This window comes from Copadichromis virginalis, linkage group LG12, assembly GCF_057382275.1.
Source record: "Copadichromis virginalis isolate Kocher_CV1m ecotype Utaka linkage group LG12, C_Virginalis_male_GT1.1, whole genome shotgun sequence".
In the NCBI taxonomy this organism is placed as follows: Eukaryota; Metazoa; Chordata; class Actinopteri; order Cichliformes; family Cichlidae; genus Copadichromis; species Copadichromis virginalis.
In genome coordinates, this window is record NC_140629.1 from 33,847,209 (window position 1) to 33,859,622 (window position 12,414).

The 12,414-nt window shown below is 37.6% G+C and overlaps 1 protein-coding gene across 1 annotated transcript in view; it reads right to left on the minus strand.

Moving 5' to 3' along the window:
• Positions 1–4,819: 4,819 nt before the first annotated feature.
• The window catches only part of ksr2 (kinase suppressor of ras 2), a 125,236-nt gene continuing 117,641 nt past the window's right edge, over positions 4,820–12,414 (minus strand). Inside the window, exon 22 of the mRNA XM_085476193.1 lies at positions 4,820–8,297. Within this exon, the coding sequence (XP_085332319.1) occupies positions 8,291–8,297 (7 nt within the window). The 3' untranslated portion in view covers positions 4,820–8,290. The remainder of the gene's footprint in view (positions 8,298–12,414) is intronic.

A 12,414-nucleotide genomic window follows, 5' to 3' on the forward strand; every position in this document is an offset into this window, starting at 1 on the left:
GTAGAACCTGATTTAAAGCTAAAAGATACCTCTTAGGAGAAGGATAAATATAATCAGTTCAATTTCATTTATATACCGGGAATTCAGAACAACAGTTACTTCAAGAAGCTTTATACAGTACGATAAAGACCATGCAATATTATAAAGAAACTCCAACAACTATACAATATCCTTGAAGCAAGCACTTGGTGACAGTGGGAACTAATAACTGCCTTTTTTACAGGAAGAAACTTCCAGCAGAACCAGACTCACAGGGGGGCAGACAAAAAACAAACTAGAGAGTTTAATAATTGATTTACTTATGATTAAATGCAGTAAACTCATCTCTTTTCACTCTATCAGAGAGTGAAAAGAGATGAGTAAAACGCTCACTGAATCATGAGAAGCTGCCACAACAGCATAAGCCTTTTGCAGCATAACAAAGCGATGGTTAAATGTTACCTGATCCAGAGAGCTTTATCAAGAAGGAAAGCCAAATCTTAAAATGAGAGAGAGTGTTTGTCTCCAAAATCCAAACTTGGAGCTGGTTCCATAGTAAAGAGGCCTGAAAGCTCTGCTTCCCATTCAGACAACTGCAAAGAGGCATGTCGAACCAGATTCCCTATATTGCTTCCCAATAGTGTACAGTCCAGTACTTATCCAGCCAAACACAGTGTAGACACTTCAGCACTAGTTCTCACAGAAGGTAAACAAATCACAACAACAGTCACCTCAAGGCGCTTTATGTTGTAAGGTAGACCCTACAATAATACATACAGGAAAAACCCAACAATCATATGATCCCCTATGAGCAAGCACTTTGGTGACAGTGGGAAGGAAAAACTGCCTTTTAACAGGAAGAAACCTCCAGCAGAACCAGGCTCAGGGAGAGGCGGGGCTATCTGCTGCAACTGGTTGGGGTGAAAGAAGAACACACTGCACGCAGCCAATCTCCAGTCTCAAAGTTTAGTGCCATTTGAACTAGGCTTCTGTTTTGGCTGCCATGACTGCCCTTCACTATCAGGTCTGTTTACTCTGATGTCAGCAACATGTTCACTGGAACCAGGTATGCTGTTTGTACCAAAGTAACCAAGACAACCACTTTGGCTTACTTGCAACAAACACTGGTTAAAGAATGGAATGCCATCCCACAGCAATGTGAGACCAAGTTGGAGACCAGCATGTGGAGGAGGTGCCAGGCTGTTGTGGCTGTGCATGATTCTTCCACATGCTACTGAGGCCCCTATTTGTTATGAATACATTTTTAAGTTGCCAATATGTCTTCTTTCTTCAGATTCCAATCATTCAGCAGGATTAGTTGTTTATTTACTGTCAGAGAACATTTGGCAAGTTTTCATGGGTGCAACCCAGATAGTCCACTGTGCTGCTTATACTACAGGTGCATTTTAATTGTAAATGAGAGAGAATTTAAAGGGTAATAAACAGTCTCTCTAGTGGTATAAGACTTATTGCCATGAAGCATTGTTACAACAAAGAAATAAACGACAATACACACATTTCTTTACTTTCTGTGTAAAGTTTAGTTTTTTGGAGTTTTGTTGTATTTTCATGCTTTCTGTGTGCAGCATCTTTTGTTTAACTGAGTCAGGAGTAAAGTCTATTTTTACCATCTGGTCATCAGTTTTTTTTGTCAACCATTGGGTCAGGACTAAGAACTTTGCCCTTAAGTTGACATAATTAGGTCATTCAAATGACAATTCGAATTTTAAGGGAGGTGAACAGCAGTGCAATATTCATGCAGCTCTTCTCAACAAGGGACTTCAATTTTGTGTTACTTTTTGTTTAAACATCCACTTTCTTACAGCAATGACTGACATGTGAAAGTGCACCTTAGAGTCTTATGCATAACTCTTTGTTTCTTTATTTCTATTTTGCAATAAAGAACAGATGAAAGGTTATAATGATAAAAGCATCATAATGTATAATTTTTTTCATATCAAATCAACTAAACCATCAGTTTTTGGTGGTCTGAGAGAGAACGGGTGTTTACCTATGGTAATATTAGGCTGGGCATGCATAAAGGCATGGAGGTAGTTTCAATTTTTCTTTTATGTCCAGTGACTTTCTTTTCCTCTTTGAAGTCTGAAATTACTGATCATATCCAATGTAGTGGCTCCTGAGTAAAAGCTCACCTCAAGCTGACAAACAATTTGTGCCATTCCCTTAAGTGTGATCACTGCATTCAATTCAGGGTCCGTTTTTTTTTAAACTGAGGGGAAACATGACCCATATACCAGAGCTGTGATCAAACTGAAATCTGTAAAAAAAAAAAAATTTAAAAAATTAAATAAAAAGCTGGAATTTAAACTCTGAAGATAGGGATAAAAGGATGTGACTCCTATCAAAGATTAACATTGTTACAAAAGCCAAAATACCAATGACTACTTATGTATGTTGTGTGCATTTGGCTGTGAGGAACAGAACAAAAGCTGTGCCTGTTCTGGATTCATTTGTCCAGTTCATATATTTTCATGGTAATTTTGCATATTTCTTATTTTTTGTTCATATTTCTCACACTTTCTGTCATTAACTCTGTGAGTGGTAGTGGCTGTGTGTACCAGTTTGCTCACATTATCATAATGAATATTAAGCAGATGCAGTGTTTACCATATTCACAATTACAAAATCAAGATGTACCTTTTATTCTAAAGGTAAGCAAGCTTTTCTATCTTTAAATACCTTATTTAAAGCACATTTCATAGATTAGATTTGACTTGCATTAATAAGCAAAAAACATGAACTTAATCTAACATTTCATCCTTTTGACAATCTCCAAAATAATGCAATTTATGAAAAGGTTTATTGGGAACCTTTGGTCAGATACAGACATTAATTGTCGCAGTCTTAATAGCCTGTATGATGATTTCTGTCCACATCCATCTTTATTCTCCTTATTTCTTATCTATGTACACTCACACTTCTAATCAACTATTTAGTAAAAACATATGTACGTTCGCTATCCATTTAAAAAATGGGCTTTAATGTTTTCTTTTAGCTGTTTGAATACTGACCAACAAATTAAAGTTGCCCCCAACCTGCCCCCAAAGACTGAAACCTAGTTCAAATGGCACTAAACTAATTAGTATGGATGTATTGAGTTCTGAGGTTTTAACAAGCTAATAGATTTTATCATTACTGTTGCCTCACAGCAACAAAATTATAAAGTAAATACTTTGTAGATAAACCCTTTGCATCTCTACGATAAATGAGGTGATGGAAGAACAAATAGACCGTCAGGACTTCTGAACGTGGACAACAGCTTTTAAAAGGCAGCCTCGTAGCTGTAAAAATCCAACAGATGATTAACGAATTCAACAAGACCTAATATTAATAACTCAGCTTGTAAATTGCCCTGTGTGTGTGTGTGTGTGTGTGCGCGTGTGTGTGTGTGTGTGTGCGCGCGCGTGCGTGCGTGTGTGTGTAAATGTAATCCTTCAAATTACTGCCACGAGCTATAATAAAATAGCATCAAATAAGTTCAGTTGGCCTTCCTTGGTCAATATCAAGAGAATAATAAATGAGCTTTCTAACTCTAATGTCAGTGCAACATAAGCTGCATTAATAGCAACGTTAATGATGTCTTGGGGCCTAACGTGAGTCATACTGTTTGCTCTTTTTTCTCTCTCTCTTTTCCATCAATCTATTCTTGCAGAGCAAACAAGACAAAAACTTGAATAAATAAAGTCAGTGGACTTCAGTGGTATTCTTAAGGGCAGGTGCTTCATCATATTTCACACTTTTAGATGTCAGATGCAAACTTCACACAAACAGCATGAACTTATCACTTAAATTTTTTATTGACTTTTTTTTTCCTCTTATGAACAGTAGAACAAACCCAAATGCTGCACAAAAAACACAAACTTTATATCAAGGCCTGCAAATGTATTTTTTCTTTGACATTCAGTTGAACAGCAGAAACTAAATCATTTTTGAAAGGGTAGAAAACTTTTATAAACTTTACTGTACAAATTATACAAATGAAGTTCCATTACAAGCTTGAATGATAGATAGGCTCTTTTGAATGAGGACAACATTATGTGTTTTTGCTGATGTTGTTATGAGGATGATAACGCTGATGACCACAAACAACATGACGGTGACTTTGATGATGAAAAAATGTATGATTTCTTTTTTTTTTTTCATAATCAAAATCAGAAATCTGGAGGGGGGGGGGGGGGGGGGGCATCAAAGTGTTGCATTATGACAGTTGCAGCCAAGCATTTTAAGGTAATAATGGCAACAAAAGAAGCAAAAAAGATATGCTTTACAGTGAGATGAGGCCTGGACAAAAATAATACTCATATACAACAAACAGTATCCACTCAAATGCTAACGACAGATTCAGAGTACATTTGAATCAGCAGTATGAGCAGTTGTCATCAGAAAGGAGGTTGTTGTGTAAATTCAGGATAATATGTTCTCTCCTTTTGGAAAAGCTGCTTGTATTTGACATCATCCTGTACATTCTCAAGTTTGACTCATTTGATGACAGATAGTTGAGTTTAAATCTTTCCAAACAAAACTCTGGGAAAAAAATGACAGAAATATTGTAAGAAGCCCTTTCAATGCACTCCCTGGTATAACAGTCAGATTGAAACACTTTCATGGTGTTTCTCAGCATTCCTCATTACACTACAAGGCTGCATCATTCTCACATGTTTAGCCTACACATCAGCCTCATATGTATCCAGAGTTCCACCTCTCTGACCCTGCCTTGTTTGTCTGTCCTCGATGCTCTCGACAGTGAACCATGAACAGTTCTCAGCAGGAAAATAATCACCTTCTCATTTTCTCAACTGCATGTACTCATCTGTACATGGATCACTGTGTTTTGGGTCACCTGAAAATATTTCATTGATCAATTAGGCATGCAGAGGAGCTGAGAACACCTCATTTTGCAGTCTGGTGCTGCCTTTCTTCTTCTGTGAATCATTTTTTGAAGCCCTGCCACAGTGTTTGATCTCCAAGGTGCCCTATTAGCCAAGTGCATGTAGGAAGATTAAGAGGAACTGCTGAGAAATAGGTCTAATGGTGGTTGTCCTCTGACCACATTGTGTACACTCACACAGGATGCAGAATACTTCATTGTCTGAAAAGCACTGTGCTAAATCAGCTTCCGCCAGCTAGGACTTTCAGACTTCTCACTAGTGTGGCTGATGTTCGCTTCACAATTCAAATTAATACCAAAGACATGGTGGAGATTTTTACATGAAAAATGGAAAGTATATAAATTGGTCTTTTTAAAAATCTTGGATTATTAGATAAAACTATTACCACAAGATAGGGAAGTGAGACTTGAACTAACAAGTATTTTATTTCTTGGAAATTCTTGATTGCTAGAAAAATAGACTCACCATATACATCCTTTAATGCCAGGACACACATGGAACAGAAAAGTTGTCATTTCTTTAAGCGATCCTGTTCCAGGTGTAAAACTAAGGCAGTAAAAAGGCAGTACAGCTTCAGGCAGGATGCACATAACATAAGAGCTTGTTTGTGTCTCTTGGTTGCCACTGCCTCAAGCTTTTTAGTGGAGCATACTGAAAAGAAAAAAAACAAACCAAACCAACAAAAAACTTTCCCCTTTTATGTTCAGCCATCATTTCACTTTAACACACACACACACACACACACACACACACACACACACACACACACACACACACACAAACATAATACATCAATCACAAAAAAGATTTCATTAATTGGGGAGGGGTGGGGGTGCTGTCACAGTATGAAACCACGTCAAAGGCTTAATCAGGCTCATGCTTTGCTCACATTATTGGTAATAATGGCATTATTGTGTGCATATAAAAGTAGCCATTCAAACAAACAACTGCAAAGCAATTTCAGGCAGAACAATTCTAATTCATATTGTCCAAGGACGGACAAGTTTACATTTGAATTCTTTGCAAAGGGAACAATAGAGCACGATGCCATATTTAGCTATGTTGTGGCCATGAACTGAGCAGTACAGCGCCAATCCTTAAAAGTATTCTGCAGGCAGCCTCTGTAGACACTTATATGTTTCTAGTAGTGAAGCTTATGGTGGATGTGGCTTTAAGTGTTCTCACTAAAGAGTGCACAGGGAGGTCACTGAAAGCTCCATCTTAATTAGCAAAACATCATCCTTTGAGGATATGACTCCAATTTTCTGCACTATGAAAAAAAGTGACACCATCCATCAGTTCTATGTAAATGTTCGAGGTGTACTCAAAGACAAAAGTTGACTCTGACTGCTAAATAAATACAAAACACAAAACTGTCACTGATGATTATTTATGTCCATTGCTTTCATTGCATAGCTGTGAGGTCATTAGACACCTGCATGTGTGGGGAAAGTTTCAAATATTGTCTTGTCTTTCATAAACACAAATATAAATATTCCGTCCAAATAGCACATTTTTTGTCTCTGTAATTTGCTCACATAGCATGTACACAAAACATTTCTCATCACTCACAGATTCTAATATTGTAGAAGCAAATCTCTCAGAGAAAAGCAAAAACTCGCATTCATTTCACTGGATGTGAATATCAGCAGAGGTATTTTAACATTCGTCTCGTGGGTATGGAGTTTTTGGAATTCATTCCATTCTTCTTCACTCACTTGGAAGAGATTAATTTGTCACTCCAGACAAATGGGTGTGTCGATTTCCAAGTTAGTAGACCATGTAATGGAATCAATTAAACTGAGATGCTCTCATTGGAAGGTTTGATTCCCTCCACCAGCACTGCACTTCTCCATTTTTTTTTTTCAAAAGCAGTGACTTGTTCAAACTTGCCTGGTAAATTTGAAAATCTTGGATTAGATTTTGAAATGCAAAGCTTTCTTTCAATCTATAATTTCTCTGTGCAAGAAGAGAAATAGAAACTGTCTGATGTGATGATTTCTGGTTTGTACAAACAGTAAAGTTCTCACATTTGGATTCAGATAGAAATGCCGAAAATCAACTGGGACAATATGAGTGACAAAAAAAGAGTCACCTTTTTGCTTTGCTAACCCCTGCTGCTGAGATGTCCTTGAAAAAGGCACTTGACCTCCCAACTGCACAGATACAGCTGCTTAGTGACCACAAGTTGTGTTCAGAATGTTCAGACGTTTGATGTTAAGAATCACATCAACCCAGCCTCTATAAATTTTACATATGGGAACTTATGAAACATGATCACTGCCTTTCTTGAAGCCTGCGTACAGGCAATGTCACGTGTATGACGCACTACATTTTGTAGTAGTGCAACATGTATGTACTGGCATAATCTGCAAGTGCTGTATGGCTGGGGTTGATGGTGGGTTTTGTTCTATAATTTATATTGCAGTTGTGATGCCAAAGGCAAGCATTTGCGTCTGTATTTTAGCAGTGACAGCATGTGTGGTTAAATAAGAGCAGACCTTACAGTGTTTTTTTAAGACATTTTGCCCTTAAATTAAAACAAAACAGCGATCTTTTTTCTTTAAACACTGACTAAAGCTTTGTGTCATACTACATCTGAGTTATTCATTCGCTGCAGATGTTCTATTTCATCGTTCTCAGTATGTTTCATAGAAATGCATTTTTTGTGGCAAGTTTGAAACATGTTATTGGTATTTCTAGAGGCCAAGTTTGTTAGCTATTACTGGTTACAAGCACAGAAATCCAGAAAAAAAATGAAAAATCAAGTGGTGCAGTGGAAATTATACATAATTTGGGTAGGGTTAGGGCCTTCAAAAATGATTTACAAATCAGTTTAAAGTGTTAGAAATATCAAAACAAAACAAACAACAACAACAACAACAAAAAACAACTTGCAAAATGAAATGTTGCAGTTAACAATTTTGTAGCGAGCTGCCATGAAAATGTCCCCCAAGAGCAAAGCTTAAAAAGCTAAGAAGGATATGTTGCACAGTCATGATACTGGAGAACATACTTGCAGCTGAAAATGAGTTGCAACGTAGCATGAATGGTGGTGTATGGATTGTTGAAAGTGTTCAACAGAAAGACACAGGGTGTTTTAGGGAAGGGCTTCAGGCATAGAGCGGAGAAAGGCCTCTCTGTTTGAAAGTCTGCGGTGTGTTTTGTCACCCACTCTGGGAAAGTGGGCCAATACTGACCGCTAAAGGGTCCATTCAGGCATGAGGGGGAACGTGTAAGAGCTGGAGCAAGAAGAAGGAGCAGGAAAGGTGAGAGTTGTGGAAGCAAGGTGGGACAAGAGAGGGTGGGTAGGTGGGTGGCAGGCAGGCAGGCGGTGGAGCAGATGTGAGCAGAGCTGAGGACGAGCTTCACACAAAGACACTGTCCCATCGATGTCTCCATTACAGCCTGGAGCAGGAAGGGGAAGGAAAACAAAAACAAGATTAAATTCTCCGTCTTAACACACAGCACCACAGGAGTCCACACTGTTAGATGTCTAACTGCTGTCATCTAACAATGCAGAACACATGGAAATCAAATTAAACACATCCTAGAACTGTATTCCAAACAGTCTCTTTCAAATTGTCACATATTGGCACTTTTCAGAATTGGTGTAAGTCTTCAGATCTTGATGCACTGTCAAGATGTGAAGGGTGTGCCTTCAGACTTGTAGCAGATTTAAAGCAGTTATTTCTATATGTTGTGCAGATAAGACATCCAAATTTTGCGTCCATGAAAGTGACAATGGATCTTTGTGAGAAGCACTGTTGTTACACATTATCAGCCAGATGGGCCAGCATAGGGCCTGCTGGAGGGGAAGACAGGGTCACATCCTCCATCCTTTGGATTATGTAAGATTTATTTTTGGGATCTACAGTTCAACCAGTGTGGGTTTGCCAAGTGGATGTCAGGCAGTGAACCACTCTCAGGCTCTTGAGCATGATGTGAAATTACCACAGTTTGACCACCAAAAACTTCTTCCCCAAACATGTCACACAGACTACCCTGCTGGTTGCAATTATTTAACATTTTCACCTCATTTGACGGGGAATGAGTCCCACTTTTGCATGGGATTTAGTGCTTACACACAGGTGTTGCCAGTCTATTTTGTCTTTGGGGGGGGGGGGGGTTAAGCTTCAAATCTTAATGAGTATTTTCTAACTGGCACGACTTTTGGCTCAGGCAAGCTAAACCTTTAGGACATCCCCATTGTATGGCACACTTTGTAGCTCTTCTGCTCTCTCTTTCTGTTTGACTTCCAAACCCCTGATCTAATGAAATACATCTCCAGCATAATAAACCATGTGGGTGTCTTTAAATGAATAAAGAGAGCCCTGCAGTCCTTGGAGGCTGTGTGACAGAGCTAATCTAAATTTGCTATTTTCGAAATATTTATGCTGTGTGTTTTTGTAGACCTATATTATATTTGCATAGTTGGCATAATTAGCCTCATTAAGCCAATGAAGTGCCAAGAAGAACATTACATGACAAATAGGCTTTGACGCAACTATGTTTGCACGTTTAGGTGCAACGCAACTGGTGGCTGGATCAATTTCAGTGGCAATATTTTTACTTTTTTACCCCTATTTTTAATGATTGAATGGGAAGAGTTTGGGGTGGATCGTATACCATATGCGACTATGTTTAGCCAAGAATGGCACGTTGGTTGAGGTTATGGAGAAATTGTTCTTGGGGCTAAATATAAATAAACACATTTTGCACATAACTTTGGATTTCTTCTGCATTAACCCATACCACAGTTTTTCTGCATCCTTCTATGATAGCCAATCATTTAGGGAGAAAAATTGTTTTAGCTTATACACCAAAAGAGCAGCTACCTTTGCAGTGATTTTTGTGTCATTTTGAAACACATTCAGTTCTCATAATACATCTTTAGTTACACCCTCTAAATCACTCTGCAATTAAACTTTATTGAAATTCTGCTGAGAATATAGTGTATAATTTTCCATTCCCTTTATTATAGTGCATGGTTCCTGTTTTGTGCTGCCATGAGGACCATCAATATTCAGTATAGGGAAAGTATTTTTTAGTTTTATTACCTGCAGCCGTGTTGCTCTTACAGTATATTTTCCTTATGATTAGCTCTGAAAGTACAACGATCTCAAAATGGAATAAATAAAAAATGAAGATGATGGACAAAATATTACGAAGACATGATCAAAGGTATCAACCCAATGCAAACATCAGAAAAACATTTTATTTTAAATGAAATAACTTGACATTTATAACAGGAAAGTGATTTTCTTTTCCAATAATAATGAATAATTTCCTAATTGAATTAAATTAAAATTATTATTTTAATATAAAAGCATCCACTTGCTTTTATACAGTCTTGACAATAACTTTTTCAAACCTCAATTTTTTTCAAATCTTATTTATGAAACGTTGAGCGCAGAAAGAATTACAACTTAGTATTTGCAAGAACTTGCGTATCACTTTAGAAAGCTGTTAAGCCTGCAAATCCATTGTTCCTTTAGGTTTTTTAAGGAGCTGTGTTATTATTGTTTCTTTTTTTAATTAGGATTTTATTATGATAGCCATCAAGTGGATTATCCATAATAATCACAGCAAAGGAACATATTTAATTTAATGACCTTGTGAATCCCTGTTGTTTTTATTTTTGCTTCTTATGTCAGTATATACTATAACAAGAAATGCACTGAACCTTATCGGGTTTTAACACTTTTAAGAATGTCGACAGAAACCAAACATTCATGCTCTGGTGGGCTTCAGGCCTTCCTGAGATTGGGTGATGTGGATTTTTTACACTTCGGTGACTGAGGCTGGACTTTAATGTTGGATGTAGAGGAGGAGGGCTGGTTGTCCACCTATCTATCATTTCATTTTTCTGCTCCATGCCCTCACTAACTCATTCTGTCTATTCAACCAGTGAGTCACAGGTCTGACACTGTATGACACAGATACTTGCACACACATGCACACACTATCATCAGTATGCCAGTTTGTGCACGAAAGACTGGAAATAAATGAAAGAATTTTTGTACTATTGGAACAGCTTCACTGACGTGAATGCCACGATACATGTTCAAAGTAATTCTGATGTATATAAAGTTGATATATTCAATATCCTTGGTTTCCTTATGTTTGTCTAAAATGTGCTATGAATAAGCTTCTAACCAAGGTACACAAAAAAGTATCACAGATACTTATGTATATAAGTTTAGAGTTGTGAAAAGTTAAGATAAATGTTCATCGAAATCAAGACCCCATTTTTGCACATTGCGCATTGTTATATGATTATTATCTTGATATCTTCATCATGTATTGTTGAAGTCAGATGTTAGTGCCCATGGGGATCTTTCATCATTGCCTTCCTACAGCCTTTGAAATAAATGGTTTCTTTTCATTTTAGGGGACAAAAGACTTCAAGACAAGTACAAACTGATACAGTCTACTGTCCTTTCCCAAAAAACCCTCATATTTCATTCACAGTAGATTATAGAAAACATCAAATATTTCAGCTGAGAAAATGCACCAATTTAAGAAAAATATTAGCTCAATTTAAATTTAATGTCAACCCTACATCTCAAAAAAGTCAGGATAGGAGAACAAAGCACTGGAAAGGTAGGTGGTACTAAAAAAGGAACAGCTGTAGCAAGATTTTGCAACTAATAAGGTTAATTGGCAACAGAATGATGTGCCATCTTCGAGAAGAAAAGTTTCTCAGAGGTAAAAACAGGCAGAAGTTCACCTCTCTGCAAAGAAGAAAAAACAAACAAACAAACAAACAAAAAAAAAACAACAACCCCAAACTGCATCACAAATTCTGGAACAATTTCAGAAAACTGTTCCTCAACATAAACTTGCAATGACTGTAAATCATAACCTACAGTACATAATGTCACCGAAAGATTCTGAGAATCGGGATAAATCTATGTGTACATGGGATAAGGGACAAATTAATACCAGATGCTCTTGAGTTTCAGTTCCTCAGTGGCACTGCATTAAAAACAGGCATAAGCCTGTCATGAAAACCATTGCATGGGCTCAGGAACACTTCCAGAAAACCCTGTTTGTGAACACAGTTCGACATGGCACCTGTAAATGTTAAGCTTCATCATGCACAGAAGAAGCCATATGTGAACATCATCCAGCAACACTGGTGTCTTCTCTGGGCCATATATGCTTGTTTAAAATGGACCGCACCTAAGAGGAAAATTGTTCTGTAGTCAGACAAATCCAAATTTGAAATTAGTTTTGGTAAGCATAGACACTGCATCGTCTGGACTGCAGAGGAGAGGGATCATCTGACTTATTATCAGCACTCAGTTCAAAAGTCTGCGTCTCTGATAGTATTAGTGTGTGTTAGTGCCTGCCTGCTGTCCACACATTTCACTAACTGAAAACATTTGGTGCATTATGAAACACAAATACAAAAAAAGACCTAGGACTGCTGAATAGCTTGAATCCTAAGACATATAGGACAGCATTCCTCACCCAAAATTCCAACAATTAGTCTGCTCAGTTCACAGATGTTTACGGC